This window comes from Rhamphochromis longiceps, linkage group LG5 (assembly GCF_057381845.1).
Source record: "Rhamphochromis longiceps isolate RC_006_pf linkage group LG5, R_longiceps_female_GT1.1, whole genome shotgun sequence".
Lineage (NCBI taxonomy): Eukaryota > Metazoa > Chordata > Actinopteri > Cichliformes > Cichlidae > Rhamphochromis > Rhamphochromis longiceps.
Window position 1 is genome coordinate 42,189,588 of NC_140561.1, and position 19,186 is coordinate 42,208,773.

At 47.5% G+C, this 19,186-nt stretch overlaps 1 protein-coding gene and 1 pseudogene across 2 annotated transcripts; both read left to right on the top strand.

The window, feature by feature from the left end:
* The first annotated feature begins 940 nt into the window (after positions 1 to 940).
* On the top strand, positions 941 to 10,629 carry aldh4a1 (aldehyde dehydrogenase 4 family, member A1). 2 transcript variants are annotated; one of them, XM_085407714.1, is made up of 15 exons: positions 941 to 1,123; positions 3,953 to 4,046; positions 4,157 to 4,249; positions 4,337 to 4,384; positions 4,523 to 4,678; positions 4,772 to 4,921; positions 5,491 to 5,565; positions 6,141 to 6,328; positions 6,892 to 6,965; positions 7,045 to 7,241; positions 8,473 to 8,520; positions 8,616 to 8,768; positions 9,107 to 9,228; positions 9,357 to 9,475; positions 9,748 to 10,629. In XM_085407714.1, exons 1-15 carry the CDS (start codon positions 1,083 to 1,085, stop codon positions 9,858 to 9,860), a joined length of 1,671 nt encoding a protein of 556 aa, XP_085263840.1. In that variant the 5' UTR covers positions 941 to 1,082; the 3' UTR covers positions 9,861 to 10,629. The 2 variants fall into 2 exon arrangements, with proteins under 2 accessions (XP_085263840.1, XP_085263841.1); XM_085407715.1 differs by lacking the exon at positions 941 to 1,123 and adding an exon at positions 1,154 to 3,404.
* A 2,414-nt stretch (positions 10,630 to 13,043) lies between these two features.
* On the top strand, positions 13,044 to 18,842 carry LOC146670685 (E3 ubiquitin-protein ligase TRIM21-like; annotated as a pseudogene).
* Positions 18,843 to 19,186: the final 344 nt, after the last annotated feature.

Genomic DNA, 19,186 nt, shown 5'->3' on the forward strand with positions numbered 1-19,186 from the left:
GAGAACCTGTGGATAATAAAAGATCTCGTCTCGTCTTGAGTTCAGTCAGAGGTTTATGTCTCCATCTTGTGGTCCTTCTGTGTCATTACTGACTGCAGTTCACGCAGATGACAGCAGGATTAAATAAACGTTTTCATGACGTAAATGACAGCATGACTTCAGAGAGCCAACGTGCTTCATCTTTGGCTCTCATAACTTAGCCATCGTTCATGGCCACCATTTAGTCAGAATCAGAATAAAGTATTCTGATTATTTTCAGCAGCTCTTCTCAGAAAGATAATCCACCTGCTCCTCCTGGTTTCACAAGTCCAGTGAACCTCAGGACTGGAGCCAGCCCAACACAAATATGAACAGGACAGCCATGAAAGAGGCCACTTTAATGTGCATGTGATTTATTTAAAATACAGAACACATGTTGAGTTGTATACTTAACTTAAAAAAATACAATTTCTGTTTAATTTAAGTTAATACTATACAATTCAATTTTAATAATGAAGCGCAAAAGTATCTATAAAATAAAAAAAACATTAAATATGAAATACAATCAAATAAATTATCAGAGAGACACTGCAGACTTGACCGAAAGATCAAGAACATTGTTAAATATGGAGCCTCGTTCCGACCCCTGGAATATGGCCTCTGATTGGCTGACCTGTTTTAACCCTAACCCTAACCCTGTTTTTATTGGTTACTGAGTAGCCAATGGCAGATTCGCCTGTGGAAGGTTCCATCGTAGGTAGTGGGGAGGGGGGATCTATGATTCCTGAAGGTTTGTAAACATATTTGCTCTTCTTTAGTCCAATCTGAGAGATTAAGAGTGGTTTTCTAGTGACACGTTAGTAAAGTAGAGTTATGTCACCAATGCGTAGCGACAGCGTGAAGCACTTGAACGATATAAGTAAACCAGTGTCCCCTTCCCGGTCGCAGTGAGTTGGGATGTGTGTGTAGTCGACGAGGGGGGGTCGGTGTTACCTGAAAGTTGATTCCGATCGTTTATTGATCCATTCTCCGGCCAGATCGGCTCTGCTAGCGGGTCTATAGGCTTTTTCCTTCAGCGTGAATCAGCGGCCTGTGGCGGGAAGATGCTCCACGTGAGGGCGGCCGTGTGTCGGTCCTGGAGGGGGTAGGTCTGCGCATGTCTCCCGCACGAGACTCCTTGAGTTCTGCAGCATGTCATTTAGCTAATTAGCCTCCTCAGGGCCTCCGACTCCGATAACCTGATCGATAACCGATGCTGTAACGGGACGGATCATGCGTGGAGGTCCAGGCTGGTCGTGTGGGGCGGTAACGGTCCAGTGGGTCGCTTGTGACAGGTTTACAGGTTATGTAATGACACCTGACCGGCAGCTGCTGCCTGAACTGACTGCACACAAACTTGAACCAAGTACTTTTACTCAAGTACTGTACGTTTAATACTACTTTCATAATCCAACACATTCAGGGAAATGGAAGGGAGCACATGTAAGAAGACACCTGCTAGACATTGTTACTGTTGGATGTTCCATTCTCTAGGGCAGAAATACCGTGGTAACTCGCACATCTCATGGAGGAATAAACCACATACACGTTGTTAGAGTTTTACTTCAGAGGCACACGCCTTCCTCACACACTTCCGTATTTATACCTTTCAGATTAAGAGCACATACATATATGATAGGGCAACAGTTACCTTTCGCACCTCCGGTGGTGCCATCTGGGTACCACTCCATTAATCCCGGAAGATCTTTAAGAATACATTTTATTACGCCATTTACCTGAAAGGTGTGTTTACCCGAGAGGCTCAGATGAAAACAAACAAGATATCTTACAAACATTTGATAAAGAAGTCAGTGTGTAAACTTGGTGTCAAACAGCTGGTTCCAGGAGCCACAACCAAAGGGACCAGTCCAGGCCGGAGGGCGTGGAAAAATACCTAAATTCAATTCAGTTTTATTTGTACAGTAATCACAGCAACAGTCATCTCAAGGAGCTTTATAACGTGAGGTGAATAACATGAGCAAGCACTTGGTGGCAGTGGGAACAGGAAGAAACCCTTCAGCCGTGTAGTGCTGCGCAAATAAAGCAATGAACCAGCAATGAACCATTTCACCAACTGTACTGAAAATCGGTTCATTCATGCAAAGCGTCGTTTCAGTGACATCTAGTGGTGAAAAAGGAGACAGCGTAACAATGTTGAACTAATGGTGCTGAGTGTAATGAAGGTCTGCGTGGACGATGAAACACAATTTTGCAAAGATGGATGGTCTGTGGATTCTGTAAACTGCTGTTATGTAGTAGTTTGAAGAAGGCGTGCCGGGGAAACGGAGGATGTGAGGGATGGTGTGGTTGTTTCCATGGGATCGAGATTTTAATGACAAACAATCATTTTCCACTGTTTTTGTTTCTTTTCTTGTTGAAAATGTCTCCAGCTTTCAAAAACGCACATTCACACGGCACTGAGGCGATACAAAGCGTTATCGACGGTTTCGACCAATCATGTGATTTATTCAGGGGACCTCATTGGTCACATGTGATTTTCCACACTGAAGCAGTGGTTCAAGGAAAATGCACCTTGGAAGCGTTGGAGTATCGATGTCATGCTGCCTTCACCGCCTGGTTTTATGGCGTGGCCTGCAGTGCACGTGTAATGACACGTTCACCTGTACAGTCAGTCATTTACATTAAAAGCACACGTGGCACCACGGGCTCTCTTCAGATCACACCGGCCTTATGTGGGCCGTTAAAACGGGGAGTTTCAGGGGTGTCGATGACTCTGGGTTTACAGTGCAATTAAGTAGCAACAGAGCTTTCAAAATAGGAGCGATGAGGATTCTGAATTATGGATGGTTTTGTTGTCCTGTCTGAGTGAAATGATGATATTTGAGCTCCAGGTGAATCTGTAGCCTCGCCTGGGTAACCTCTGTATGTGGCAATCCTGAGTCTTTACATTAAGGTCAGTTCTGAAGTTCAACCTGACATACGTACCACACGAACGCCACGTGTGTTAATCAAAATCAGAAGAGCTGCTTGTTAACGTTAAGGTACTGCTACACGGGATTACCTGCTCGTTAAGGTCATCCACTGCGTTTCGCATGATTTTCACTGAACGGGCTCAGATTCATTTTGCTGTCATCGTTTGGGCCGCAGAGCCACATGGGTGTGTGTGAATGCCCGACATGCCGCCAGCCGGCGTGTCGCCGCCTCCTCCTCCAATGCAAACAGCAGCTGGCCGACCTTCTGCTCAGAGTTCAGACGGGTTAATCATAGATGAAGGAGGCGCTGCAGCGATCCGGCTCAGCTGGATCCAGCTGGAATAACCAGGTCGTGAGAAACATCAGCAAACAGCGCGGCTCTACAACGGCCTCGGTTCATCTTCCTCTCACGCACACCTGCACAGATAAACAACAGACCCAGCAGAGAAACATGTAAGTCTGTAATGTCAGTGCTCTGAGACGCTCGGGAAACCGCGGCAACTGATGCAACCACCAATAGGAGGAAGGATGCGTGTGATTGACATGTGGGGGGGGGCGACACATTAGGGGGTCGCAGAGAAGAAGAAGAAGCTGTGACGTGAAGACATGGAGGTCCTGACAGACGGCTTCCCTTCAGTCAGCTCATCCCTGTGACAGCAGAAAAGCTGCAGAGAGGAGAGAGAGTGTGTGCGTGCGTGCGTGCGTGCGTGCGTGTGTGTGTGTGTGTGGCAAGGTTTTTCTGCGCAGTGTACCAGGGGCACGGAGAAAAGTTGTCGTACCATAGGTACGAGGAGTGTGTGTGTGTGTGTGTGTCTTTGGTTACTGATTAGCTGCACAGTTCAGGAGTCCAGCATCCTCCCAGTGGGACCAGTTTGATCAGCTCAAATCCAGCTGCTCCAGGCTGGTTTTATGTACCCTGATGTGTGTGTGTGTGTGTGTGTGTGTGTGTGTGTGTGTGTGTGTGTGTGTGTGTCTGTGTGTGTGTGTGTGTGTGTTTGCAGGTTTAAGACGTTCCCCTGTGCAGCTGTGGAGGTGAAGAATGAGCCGATCCTGAGCTTCAAAGAGGGCAGCCATGAGAGGGTGGAGCTGCTGAAGGTCTGAGCTCACTCTGCTCCTCCTCACCCTCTCCTTCTTCTCACTCCTTCGCCCCTCCCTCACCCCTCCCTCACCCCTCTCACTCCTTACTCCCTGCTGTGTGTCTGCAGGCCTTGGCGAGCCTGAAGGGGAGGACGGAGGAGATCCCGTGTGTGGTGGGAGACGAGCACGTGTGGACCAAAGACATCAGATACCAGCTCTCTGTGAGGAAACGCTGGTCGCTCAGTCTGGTCACGTTTACCTTTAGCGCACGCTGAGGGGTCACCGCTCTCTCTCCTTTCCTCTTGCAGCCCTTCAATCACTCACACAAGGTGGCGAAGTTCTGCTACGCTGACAAGGTGAGCTCATCGCAGGTCTGAGTGACGGAGGTGCAGCGTGACGGGACTCCTGCCCTCTAATCGTGAAGCGTCCGTGCTCTCGGGGCAGAAACCCTGGTTGTCAGTATGTTTTGGTCATGTCCTCTGTGTCCCGTGCAGGAGCTCATCAACAAAGCCATCGCGGCGTCTGTGGCGGCGAGGAAGGAGTGGGACCTGAAGCCCGTCGAGGACCGAGCTCAGATCATCTTCAAAGCCGCCGACGTCATCAGCGGACCCAGGAGAGCCGAGATCCTGGCCAAGACCATGATCGGACAGGTACGGTAGGTGCGAGCCGGGGGGCGGTGACGGATTAACGAGGGGCGTGTCCTTACAGTTGTTTCCCTTGTTGTCTCGTTTGTGGGCGTTCAGGGGAAGACGGTGGTGCAGGCGGAGATCGACGCCGCCGCGGAGCTCATCGACTTCTTCAGGTTTAATGCCAAACACGCCATCGAGCTGCAGCGGCAGCAGCCGCTGGACGCAGAGGGAAGCACCAACACGCTGCTGTACCGAGGCCTGGAGGTAAAAATCAGGTTACATCGTGACTTCCTCGCGTAGGAGACCCGGCCACCCGACGCGGGATGTCCCAACGCTGACGTCAGCAGACGATTGATGAATTCACAGCTCGACCGTCAGCTGTTTCTGTTTGACCGTGAACTCGGAGTCACATGCTCACGCTGTGGTGGCGTTGGTTTGGAACAACCTGCTCGTTAAAGCGAGCCACGTGTTCAGTATGACTCGAGAAGAAGCGCCGTGTGTATGAAGGAGGCTGAGAGTTAGCTGTAGCAACAACAGAAACACATTTTACTCTGCACAACATGACATCACTTCCTGCTGTCGCCATAAGTGGAAGCGCGATGATTTTGTGTAGTCCAGCGCTGGACCTGCTGTGAAGCGCTGGTCACGGCGATGATTATGATGGTTTTCTTGTTGCGTGTGCTTTTTTTTTTCTGTGAACCCGTGAGTGGAAGGAAACGGCGCTCTGGGGCACGTGACATGTGGAACGCCTCCCGTGTCACGCGTAACCAGGTGGACCTGTGAGGCGGTGCTTCGGCTGCAGCTGACCGCTCTCATGTCTTTGTTTCTTTCAGGGGTTTGTAGCTGCTGTGGCTCCGTTTAACTTCACTGCCATTGGTGGAAACCTGGCGGGCACCCCGGCTCTGATGGTGAGTGTGGTCGTGTCAGCTGACTCACAAAAGCCTCTTTCACCGCCGCGCACTTGGCTCCACTCGGCGTGACTCGGCGCGAGGGGTCGTTATGAGCGACGCGGCCGAGCGTCCCGCGACGTCAGCTGTTTCTGCAGCTCTGCAACTTCACCAACCAGCTGAGATTCAGTGTCTGATGTTCGAGTCCGACTGTGAATTTAACTCACACTGTGTGCAGCCCACTGGTGGCTCCACGTTCTCTTCTGACTTTAATGAACAGACAGTGCAGTGCGAGGCTGCAGGTGATGCGCCCGACACCTCCCACAGGTCAGATTCAGGTTTAAGGTTCCCAAAGCTCCAAGATGCCGGACGATTTCCCCGTAGTGCCGCCGCTCACGGACCTGACTGCCACGCTCCTTCTGGGGAGAAGTGCATCCATGCTGCGTGATTGATTTGTTTATAATAGACCAGCATGACACTGCTCTTAATAGAAGCAGCTGTATTTATTAATTCGCTTTTTAATAAAGTTGTCCTGTTTCAGCTGTGGCTGATGGAGGATCTCTCCCTGATCTGTGGACTGTTTTCATGTCTTCCAGGGTAACGTCGTCCTCTGGAAGCCGAGTGACACCGCCATGTCTGCCAGCTACTCTGTGTATAAAATCCTCAGGGAGTGCGGCATGCCGCCAAACATCATCCAGTTCTTGCCCGCTGACGGCCCCGTGTTCGGAGACGCCGTCACCGCCTCGGAGCACCTGGCAGGCATCAACTTCACCGGCAGCATGCCGTAAGGATGTTTACGACTGTTTCCACACAAGAATGTCCTGCAGAGTCTAAACATTCAATCTCTGAATCTCGCTGTGCATCAAAACTGGAGCTCCGCCTTCTTGGACGCTCTGTTAGTACAGTGACCTCACAGCAGTTATTGATCAGATCATTAAAATACTCCAGAAGACTCCAGCAGCACAAACACAGTCCACAGGTTCAGTTCAGGTGAAGCTGTGTCAACCAAAAAGGCCACGCCCCTAATAATAACAAGCAGTTTAAACAGGTGAGATGTAAAAACATTGTCCCCTCCCACAGGTGTCAGCTTGTCTCTGACTCCTGTTAAAGGACTGAGCAGCATATAAAACTGTGACGCTCGTCCTTCTTTCATTCAGCCGTTATAACAGTTGTTATAAATGTTAACATGCTGACTCGCTGCCGGCGCCTCTGCTGGATGTCCGTGGAACTGCAGTTTCAGCTTGATTTGTCAGCGTGTCCGGTTCTTTCAGCTTTGTCAGAGTTGATGAGTGAAACGTCTTTCGTCCTCCGCCTGTACGTCTCTTACAAACGGTTCTGTGTTCGTAGGACGTTTAAGCGTCTTTGGAAGCAGGTCGCGCAGAACCTGGACATCTACAGGACTTTCCCTCGACTGGCAGGAGGTCAGGAGCGCTCCTCGCTGTCTGCTCTCACTACTGTCTTTAAAAGCAGCTCGTGTCCATCACTTCTTTGTGCTTTCAGAGTGCGGGGGGAAGAATTTCCACTTCGTCCACACGTCAGCGGAGGTCCAGAGCGTTGTGACGGGAACCATTCGCTCGGCGTTCGAGTACGGAGGTCAGAAGTGCTCGGCCTGCTCGAGGATGTACGTACCGGACAGCCTGTGGCCGCAGATCAAAGAGCAGCTGCTCGCCATCCACAAGGACATCCGAGTGGGCGACGTGAGTACAGAGAGCTGCTGCGTGGTCAGGAGCGGCTTTGCTCGCTTCAGATTTCATGTAACACGTTCAGTTTGGTTTTTATCTGTTTGGGCTTTTTTAATAACGTCAGCCGAGAATCAGAACGGGTCATTGAAAACCTCTTTGTGAAGGACGACTCGGATCTAACATCGCTCGCTGACAAACCTTAGACACGTGTGGACGAATCGCCCGCATGTTGAGACAAGTGTCGTGGTGCCGGCTTCACACAGACCCACTAATGTAAGCTGAGTTCAAGTCCCAGTGTAAAACTGGGACAAATGGGCATCCTCTATCCTCCTCTACTCCTCTGTTGTTTGTTTTTAAGTAAAGCAGGCGTTGTAAATACACAGAGCAGCTCTGCCACAAAGAGATTTACCCATTAAATTCTTAAATGACACAGCAGCCTTCAGGATTAGTGGTTAAGCTAACATCACCTGGATTATTTCTCTATTCAAATGCAGAGGGATGAGTTGGCTGACACACAGTGACAAACATGCTGCTCCCTGACTTCTCCCAGCAGGCTCCTGTGGTGGTGGGGAGACCAGCTGTTCTGTGTGTTTGGAAAAAGAAACGCCCGCTGTCCCAGCTTTACACCAGGACTTGAACGCAGCTTACATCTGTGCGAAGCGGGCAGCATTAATCTGTGTCTTTTGACCGCGTGTGGATGTGGCGTGTCCTGTGCGTATCAGCCGATTCGTCCGTGCGTGTTTGAGGTTTTGTGGGCGAGTTGCAGATGTTAGCGTCGTTTCAGACGTGCACACAGAAGCGGTTTGAAAAGTCTGAGCTGTTCATAAGTGATCAGGATTTATTCAGGTTAGATGTTCATTAATTCAGTTTTCAGTTGTGCCAAATTACAACAGGGAGCTTTATACTGTAAGGTCGACCCTACAATAACACAGAGAGAAAAAGCCAACAATCATGTGACCCCCTATGAGCAGCACTTTGGCAACAGTGGGAAGGAAAAACTCCCTTTGAACAGGAAGAAACCTCCGACAGAACATCCAGGTGATTCAGCCTGACGTGCAGAAGCATGCAGTCATGTTCACTCTCACGTCCTGCATTATTTGAGCGTTAATGATTTGCAGCAGGTGACTCAGTCAGCCGTGGGCCACAAACAGGACGTGGGGGCGGTCCTAAAGTTTCGCTCTGAGCAGGTTTTAAGTGCAAGAAGTGCGTGATGTTTGAGTCTCACTGATTTCCTCTGTTTTGTCAGCCTGTCGAGGACTTCAGCACCTTCTTATCAGCCGTGATCGACGACAAGGTAAACATCCCGTTGCTCGGAAACAACAAAAGTCTCAGTGTTAGTATGTCGGTGGGTGTACGTCATGAGCCCCGTTTGCTCGTCACCTCCTGCAGTCGTTTGGGCGGATAAAGAAGTGGCTCGAACGCGCCAAGTCTTCCCCAAACCTGAAAGTCATCGCCGGAGGAAACTGCGACGACAAGAAGGGCTACTTCGTGGAGCCGACCATCATCGAGACCAGAGACCCGCAGGACGCCATCATGAATGAGGTACGGGCCGCAGTAACCGTCTCCCTGCTTCCTGTGTGCATCCTTCATTAGTCCTTGTTTACAGTTTCATGTATGTAGCTTGGCGAGCGCGCACAGGCGTGTCGACGAGCTTGTCTCAGGTCTGTTAGCGACACAATGTTTGACAGCGAGCACAAGTATGAAGTGATGCTGCGTGAGCGTCCATGTTGTTTTTAAAACCCCACCGCCAGTGTCACGCATCATTATTACCTCAGCTGCTTTCCTCGCGATGGCATGTTGTCATGTTCACGGCATCTGCGTGTGTCCGCCTTCCTGATCCCGTGTTTCTGCGTGTTTAAATGAACACGCGTGTTCTGCAGGAGATCTTCGGGCCCGTCCTCGCCGTTTACGTTTATCCTGAGAAGGACTACAGAGAGGTTCTGCGGCTGATCGACGCCACGTCGCCGTACGCGCTGACCGGAGCCGTGTTCGCCAAGGACGAGTAAGGCTCGCCCTCAGCCACTTCCTGTTTGACTGTCAGTGGGTTACAGTGAGAAAGAGGCGGAGCTCTAACAGCAATGGATTCAGAGGAAGTTTGAACTCTGTGTGTTCTGGTTGTTTCCGTCACAGGAAGGTGATCGACGAAGCCTCCAGCGTGCTGAGGAACGCCGCGGGAAACTACTACATCAACGACAAATCCACCGGCTCCATCGTGGCTCAGCAGCCGTTCGGGGGCGCCAGAGCTTCAGGTTAGCGTCGCCGCTGCTCTGACCTCAGCTGGAGCGTAACAGAGTACATTTACTCGAGTACTTCCTGTTTTGCCGACGGTTTCTTATGTCTGATCAGAATATCGCAGATATGTCTGAAATATTTGTCAACGCCTGTTACACGTGTTACGTAGTTTGTCCACCAGAGGGCACTTTACCTGTCGGGAACGCCAAACAACGACTCCGAGCAAAACGTAAGCGAGGACCAGACGACGTGTGACCATAAGTTTAGTGCTGTTTGCTTTGTGTGGCAGGTACAAACGACAAACCTGGAGGTCCTCACTACGTCCTCAGGTGGACGTCTCCGCAGACCGTGAAGCGGACGCACGTCCCCCTCACAGAGTGGAAGTACCCCTACATGGGCTGAGGAGGAGTCCGTCCGTCCGCTGAGACCACGCGCGGCCCGATCACCTCCTCGTCTCGCTGCACTGAACGTGTCTTCCATCCTAACACGGCTGCTTTTCTAATCAATCATGGTAGAGTCATCAGTGAGGTCCTGTGAGCACGGCAGGTTCAGGTGTGCGGCTCAGGCCTCAGCTGAGATGATCGGTTCATTAATCAGTCGGTATCTGTCCTGTTAAGAGTTATCATTGGTTTAGAGTTCGTGATTTAAAACTCTAGTCGAAGTCTCAGAGATCTGCGTCCGTTTCCTGTTTTAGAGTTTTTTCCATTTCTGTGTGACCTCATTTCCTGTGTGACGTAGAAATAACTTCCTGTTTGAGAGCGCAGACAGTGGCTGTGTCCCAATTAAGAGACTGCACGCTTGAAGTACGCAAAGCTGTGTGTAAGGTGTCTCGCGGTTAGTATCATGGTTGCTAGGCAACCTGAACAGCGCGACGAAGCGTATACCGTCCCATTTCACAAGCCTCTCGCTTCCACACTTCTCGTACTTGTAGTGCGCACCGTACGTAGTGCGCGTACTTCTAGCGTGCAGACCCTAAATGGGACACAGCCAGTGAGCGTCACCTGCAGCAGAGCCCACACTGACTCGTCATCGGGCTGCAGCACAGATGTCCGTCCCTGCCGGTCTGGACTCGACTCGCGTCCGTTTCTTTGACTCAGAGCTGTGTTTTCAGAACGTGCCTGCCTTAGAAAGTCTGATGGTTACTTTTCAACAATAAATAATGGAAACATTTGGTCTGTTATGCTCCTTGTGTTTGCTCAGTCTCACTTCAACAGTATGCACACACATCTATATACCTGCAACACATCAAGTTCATCAGGGAGGATATGAAAAGTGGCAGGTTAGACGTCAGGTTTCCATCAGTGATGGGAACGCCTAAAAGCTGATGTAAAGCTACGCATGCAGATCAGTATTTAAGGTCTGTTGCTGTTGCGCTCACAGAGGGAAGGTAAAGGCTTGTAGATGTAAATCTGAAACAAGCTCTTGTAACTGCATGGCACTGGATTGGCTTTGCTGACGGTGAGAATTACCTGATAGGAGGCTGCTTGCAGCCAGAAATACTGCAATGCTGCATCGGAGACTTCTGCTATTATACGAGCACTTCCAGGACAGAGATCATGATGGGATGGTAGATGGCGCTGCGCAGCAACCAGTAGCACCGACGTGACAAAGCCACGCACACGATCACACGAAGGGGTCTGCAAGTGAGAAGGACAGCTGCACAGTGAGATTTACAGTGAGGCCAAATATTTATTTATCATTTCAAGTAAAAACTGACATGAAATCTTGAGGTGGTCTTATAGCAACATTAGATTTTTTTAATGTCGAAAAATGTTTTCAAGGACAAATATGCCAAATAAAAATGTTGTGCTCCTCTTTTACAGCACTTTACAAAGTACGTGGACTTCTCAGTGTTTGCATCCAAGAACACGTGATTTGTTTGTGGACTCGTTTCTTATCAGTCTCTTTGTACTTGACAAGATCTGCAATTAACAGAATAATTACAACAACATTTTATGGATGTTTTGAAAGACATAAATCAACATTACATTTAATGTAGTCAAAGATGAACAGCAGATGGGAGTTTATTATAAACCAAGTAATCAGTTACACACTTGGACGTGTTTTATATCAATTTTATTAAATATATTATGGCTTAAATGTACAAGAACCGTTATATACAATTACATAATTAACCCAAGTAACAGTAGTTTTCTACTATTGTAAGCCCGATTAATCGAACAATAACATTACTGATCATATTAAGTACATATTTTTACACATGTAGGAGGTCAATTTCATTATTTTACGTTACGTTTCTGTCCTGTTCGAGCCGCGACATCCATCATACCGAGCAAAATGTCCCGTATGTTGCAATGCCACTTTCTGACCAACAGATGGCCCCAAAATCTAATTTTACTGTGATTTTGTCCTGGTCTTTGTTTTAGATGAGGTATTGATTGAAATTAATACCAAAATTTTACTGCATTTTTGTTAAAAGAAATGAACATACAGCACATGTTTAAACTATGTCCAGCTGGCTGTGCGTTGTGCTTCGGCATGCCAGAGGTAGCCTTATTTGATGGTCAAACAGTTGGCAACCATTCAGTGCTGTGATGGTTTCCCACAAACGTAGTGAAGTCTGTGGTTTACAGCAAACTAAAGAGGTCGAACAGGCTGGAAGTACAAAAACTCAGAGCTTTAAAGAATTCATTTCTAACATATTTTATTTAAAGCAGCAGTCTCCAACCTTTTTGCGCTACGGACCGGTTTATGCCCGACAATATTTTCACAGACCGGCCTTTAAGGTGTCGCGGATAAATACAACAACATAAAACTAGTACTGGTACAGAAAAAAAGCAAAATGTATTCATAACACACGTGAAAAGACCCAGGAAAACCGAGTTAACGATAAAAACGATAACAAAATAACGCTGAAAACCGATAAAAACCCTGAAAACCACACATTTCACACCTGAGCCTCAACTCTCGCGGCCCGGTACCAAACGACTCACGGACCGGTACTGGTCCGAGGCCCGGGGGTTGGGGACCGCTGATTTAAAGCATCATTTCAGCTCAGACCTGTGACCTCCATCAGTGGCCACCAGAAACTTTCAGTCTGCTGGAAATCCAGGTGAGTTTCTCACCTGAGGCCGTCATTACTGTGTGTATAAACCAGCTGATTGCTGCAAAGGAAGAGGCAGCAAAACCAGACAAACAGCTGCAGGTAGAGGCGGAGCAACGCCTGAAAAATGTGAAGTCAGAGGTCATGTTACTAAAGAAAGTGAAAGTGAGAGCGCAGCAGCAGAGCTGCAGTCGAGTCCTGTTAGGGTCTAAGAGAGGATTCACCAGAGTCCATCAGGTTTCTCTCAGCAGCAGTGCTGAGTGCATCACACTTCCTGTTTCTGATGACTCAGATGACTTCATGCTGACTCGTCACAGTCACATTGGTTCAATACAAATGGGCTCATTTAGCCACAGATCCGCTGTAGAAACATCTGCTGTTTGAAACTGTCTCACTGCGGCACTGATCAGGAGTGACCTGATCAATCCAAATATTGAATCCACTGGTACTGGATCGATACCAGCATGACCGGTTTGTCTCCTGCTGGTGTAGTGCATGGCCCCGTTCATCAGAAAGTAGACATGTCTGTGCAGACACCTCTCATGCACGCCCTTCCTCCCTACTCTGCTTACTTGCCCAGTGGTCATGTGACGTTCAGGCTGCAGTGAGTGTTGTGTTACTTTACAGCTGTAAATGAAAACGCTGCAAACATCGTGCATGTTAGAAGAACATTCTCCACTGTGGCACCAACATATATAAAGACATGGAAGAGCACAAAGAGAGGAAGCTTTGTCACAGAGAGCGTTACGGAGCAGCAACAGACTCAAAGACAGACCCGTGAATCAGAGACTGTCAGTCCTTTCACACAGAGAACCATCGTATAGCTCACAGTGGCGTTTCCGTCATGGCTGATGTTTGCATTTTATTTACAGCCACATTTAAACTACAGAAGCTAAGCTGAGAGCTTTGGAGACACATTTACATCCAGCTCTCCAAAACCCAGCTTCAAAATAAAAGCTGAGCTGTGTTTTATTGTGTTGAATCATTATTGTGGAAGGTAAAAGTCACAGTGATTTAGTGCTCAGAATTTGAACACTGATGATTATCCAGTCTTTCACAATAACAACAATAGAACTCGAGGCCTTTATTGTGATGCAGTACGAAGATTTGTGATGTATTTGTCGCTTAATGGCCAGAGTTTTGTTAGCAGAGCTGTTCTTCTTTAAGGATCAGTGTTTCTCAGACTTTTGATTTTTATCATGAACTTAAAAACAGGAAGTTAAGTTTGAGTTAAATAAAGGGTGGTGCAATCTTCATCATCAGTTTTCTTCAATGCTGTTTAGATTCAGGGTCCCAGAAGATGCTGGGTGAGAGCCAGGGCACATCCTGGACACGTCGTCCGTCTGTTGTAACGCCAATACTACAATTATATTTTACATGATTGTAATATTACTGGATAATATCCTCACATTTTAGACATACAGCATAAAGTAATATGACATGTTCTCGTATGGTTCCTCCATGGTGTTTATCTGGAGCTGATCACTAGCTAAGACACCCAGGAAAGGTTTGCCCTTAATAACTCTTCTGTTAACAGTGCTAGTTCTAGTATTCAGTACCAGAACCGAACCCAAGTGCAGAAACCCAGAGCACAGGCAGGAGAGCTTAGCCATAGCTACGTCCACGGCTCCGCGTCCACACAAGCGTTTTCAGTCATTTTCACAGAGTTGTGCGTCCACACTGAAACAGCTGCAAACGCTGACGTTCCAGTGCTGCGCATGCGCCTGCCTCATTTCTGTCTGCCGCTTATTTACTTTCCTGCTCTTTGAAACGTCGCAGGAAAAGCAGCGAGTTTTTCAAATGGACTAACAATGAAGTGGAGTCGTTGCTGCGAGTAACACAAAAGTACAAAGTTGCAAAAGAGAGTGAGAATTAAAGAATGTGAAGAAAAGCTCTCTGGAGCGCGTGCAGACGCACGATCTGATATCCTCGTGCTGGTGTTGTTCCCACATCATCATACTAAATGTTGTTCCAGGATCAACATTGCAAGTGACCAATCAGAATGTTGTGACGTCATACTTTTGCGACTTCGGGAAAAACCGCCTCTGTCCGCCAATCAACGGACCCTGACCCTGACCCTGACCCTTTAATAAACAGTAAGCAGAACTGATATTGTCCTTGCAACATTGGAATTTCATAAATGCACGAATGGCTTGGCGTGCAAAAGAATAACGTCACAACAATGTGATTGGTCAGTTGCAATGTTGATCCTGGAACAACATTTGCATGATGATGTGGGAACAACACCGACACGAGGATATCAGATCATCCTGTGCAGACTGATGTTAATCTTTAATAGGGCTGTCAAACAAAACAGCTGCTGTGTAACGCCCTCCGCTATCTTTGGTTTTTGTTTTTTGTTTGTTTTTTTGCCTGTCCCGTTCGGCTCTTTTGCATCAGAATTATTGTCTAAAGGCGAAGAAAGATGCCCAACAGATTTACTTCAATTTACTTTACCAAATAGACCATAACCAAGTGGCCGGCATAGTGTACAGGAACATCTGTGCCGAGTATAACCTGGAAGTCCCGAGGTCAAAATGGGAGACGCCCCCAAGGGTGGTGGAGAATGACCGAGCTAAGATCCTGTGGGACTTCCAGATACAGACGGACAAAATGGTGGTGGCTAACCAACCGGACATAGTGGTGGTAGACAAACAGAAGAAGACGGCCGTAGTGATCGATGTAGCGGTTCCGAATGACAGCAATATCAGGAAGAAGGAACACGAGAAGCTGGAGAAATACCAAGGGCTCAGAGAAGAGCTCGAGAGGATGTGGAGGGTGAAGGTAACGGTGGTCCCCGTGGTAATCGGAGCACTAGGTGCGGTCACTCCCAAGCTAGGCGAGTGGCTCCAGCAGATCCCGGGAATAACATCTCTGTCCAGAAGAGTGCAGTCCTGGGAACAGCTAAGATACTGCGCAGGACCCTCAAGCTCCCAGGCATCAAACATCACAGTTCAGTCATGCGAGCTCTGAAACAGGAGTGGTGCTCCCAGTCCTTTATGCATTCCAAGGAAGAGGGAGGAATTTACAAACTGATCACCACACATCACGTGCCTCGCTAGGAAACCTAACAGAACAGCGGGTATGCTGTTTTGTGCCCTTGGCATTATCAGCACCTGCAAAGGGAGTCGTCTTCTCCAACTGCTGAGCCTGAAATAAGTTCATCTACTTTTAGAAACGTTCACTGAACAGTCTATTACAGTGTCACAACCAAGCATATGCATAAGCACTTAAATACTTCAAATGAGAATAATGGAAATTTTCTATTACACTACCCAGAAAGTGTAGTAATATCTACTACTGAGAAACACATGTAAAGAGTTCAAAACTGACACCTTTTTCTGTCTTTTTAAAAATGTAATCTAAATGTAATGTAAAACTTTTTTTTTTTTAATGTAATAAAAAATTTATTTTTTTCTCCCTCAGAGTGCAGACACGCCTGCTGTCAGCTATCTGCGATCAGTTTCTGTGCTCCATCTGTCTGGATGTGTTCACTGATCCAGTCTCTACACCATGTGGACACAACGTCTGCAAAAACTGCATCACTCAGCACTGGGACATGAGTCAGAGGTGTCAGTGTCCCATGAGTAAAGAGACTTTCTGCACTAGACCTCGGTTAAGGGTCAACACATTAATCTCTGAGATGGTTTCTCAGTTCAGACGTGAAGCTCAGCAGAAAGCCAGCAGCAGCAGCTCAGAGCAACAAGCTGCCAAACCAGGAGAAGACCCTGTGACGTCTGCACTGGACCCAGACTGAAGGCGCCGAAGTCCTGCCTGGTGTGTCTGACCTGGGTTAGGGTTAGACCGACCAGACACGTGTCTGTGTGCTCTGCTCTGTTTTAGACCACAAGAACCATGAGTTTGTTCCTCTGAGAGAAGAATATGAAGGAAAGAAGGCAGAGCTGGAGAAGACAGAGGCTGAGATTCAGCAGATGATCCAGAAGAGATGACTGAAGATTATGGAGATGGAGATCAGTGAAGATGAGTAAAGATGCTGCAGACAGACAGAAAGCAGAAGGTGTTCAGGTCCTCAGGGCTCTGAAGGAGTCTGAGAGACGCCTGAAGGAGCTCATGAAGGAGATCGAAGACAAACAGGAAACTACAGAGAAACAGGCTGAAGGTCTCATCAAAGATCTGGAACAGGAAATCTCTGAGCTGATGAAGAGAAGCTCTGAGGTGGAGCAGCTCTCACACTCTGAAGACCACCTCCACCTCCTCCAAAGCTTTTCGTCCCTGAAAGCTGCTCCACCCACCAAGGACTGGACAGAGGTCAGAGTCCGTCCACCATCATATGAGGGGACTGTGGGGAGAGCTGTGGCTCAGCTGGAGGAGACACTCAGGAAACTCATGAAGAAGAAGCTGGTTGAGGCTGCAGAGCTGAAGAGGGTCCAGCAGCATGAGGTGGATGTGACTCTGGATCCTGATACAGCTCATCCTAAACTCATCCTGTCTGATGATGGAAAACAAGTGTATCACAGTAATGTGAAGAAAAATCTTCCAGACAACCCAGAGAGATTTTCTCAGTGTTTAATGTTTAAGGAGAGCAGAGTTTCTCTTCAGGCAGATTTTACTTTGAGGTTCAGGTTAAAGGAAAGACTGAGTGGGACCTAGGAGTGGCCACAGAGTCGATCAACAGGAAGGGTCAACTCACAGTGAGTCCTCGACACGGTTTCTGGACTGTGTGGCTGAGAAATGGAATTAAGTATGAAGCCAATGCTAGCCCTCCAGTCCCTCTCTCTCTTCAGCCCGGTCCTGAGAAGGTGGGGGTGTTTGTGAGGAGGGTCTGGTCTCCTTTTGTGATGTAGATGCTGCAGCGCTTATCTACTCTTTTACTGGCTGCTCTGCACCTCTGATCATCTGTCAGTCACACTGAGCTGATCAACAGCTGATTTTATTTGATAAACTGATTTTTAGGGATGGGTACCGGTGCCGGTTCTGACATAAACATTAGTAACCAGACCGAAAAGCAGCGCTCATTTCGGTGCTTTATTTCGGTGCTTTATTTTCCTGAGCTGTGATACACTTTAGATTCTAGCCAATCGTTTTACGTTTCCGAGGATAGTAGGCGGGCCCAGGTACGTACGTTCTTTTAGAGCAGAGCTACAGATTAAATGTCCAAGGCGAAGCGGTCAAAGTCTGGCTGTACTTCACAGCAAAAGATGCAAACTCAGCAGCAACAAGTGCTTTAAGCTGATACTGTGATACTGTCAAAGGAGGTGACACCTCGAATCTGATGAAACACCTGGCGACGCATAGCGTTTTTTTAAAGCCGAGAAATGCGCCGTATTTGATAGCTTGCTGCGAGACCTCACACCGAGCACATCTACTGTGCGTGGGTTGCCTGTTATCTGACCCGGAGTTAGCAACATCCCCCAAAAACCCGAAGAGGAGAGTCCTGGCCCCTAGCCCTGCCAGTGTAGCAGAAATGATGAGGATGATGATGCAGCAGCAGCCGTTCTTCTCTGCGTGAGTAGCTTCATGTTGTTCGTGTGTAATTTACGTTGAGTAGGCTAACCACGTTATTACATTAATGCATGTAAGGTGAACTAGCAAACATCATCATAGCTACATGCGGCTGTCTTCTTGTTTGATGGCAGATACTCCCTTCACCCTGGCCAAAAAGGCTAAAATGACCAAAGAAAAAGTGGAAAACAGTTAAACATGAGAGGTTTTTGGACAAAGTTGGTGTTTTTTCCATTGTTTAAGCACTGCTTCCAGCCAAGAGTGATGCCATATATGCCCCATAGCTGCAGAAAAGGCTAACATTGTTATCTTTTTACAAAAAAACAGCTGAACATGAGAGGTTTTTGGACAAAGTGTGTGTTCTCCATTCTTTAAGCACCGTTTGAGCACCGGCACAGTTTCAAAAGTACCGGTTTGGCACCGGTATCAGATAAAACCTAAACGATACCCATCCCTACAGATTTTGCATATTTGCAAAGTTTGCATATTTCATGATCATTAACATGCACATTTGCATGTTAATGATCATGAAAACTGACCTCACGGCCCATGGTTTCAGTTATCATGCAAATGTCCTGTTTATAAGGTTGGAAACCTGCAGTCAGCTGAGACTGAAGAAGTCACTTGATGATGATGATGATGATGATGATGATGATGATGAAACGCTTCTCCCACTGAAAATGTCAGGTCCAGATGAACAGAATGATATTTTTGGGAGCCTACAGGAAGGTTTACACACCTACAAAGAACAGTTGTAAATAGAGAGCTGTGTGTCTCCTTGGTGTATTGCTCATGCCATTACGTTTTTCTGTTATTCCTAATTTTACATGTTTTCCTGTTGTAATTACTTGAGTTTCAGCAATAAAGCTGCTTTTAAGTTACTTCCCGAGTCCTGTATTTGGAGTTTAACTGAAACCTTGAAAAAAGCCCTACAGTTTTATCACTGTTTATTTTAAACTTTTCTGGCTATTGTGTGTAGAGAGAATGACATGCAAACACCACCAAAAACAAAACCACCTTGGTGGAGGTAATTTAAAAACGATCAAGTTAAAAGGTTATTAGGTAAAGAACCTGTGAGGCCCAGGTGGACAATAGCTGGAGTGAACAAGGCTCAGCGTCAGGCTTTAAAATGAATCAAAACTCTGTTTGGGGTTTCTGGCTTTGTTGTTGAAGTGAACAGACTTGCTCAAGATCACTTTCC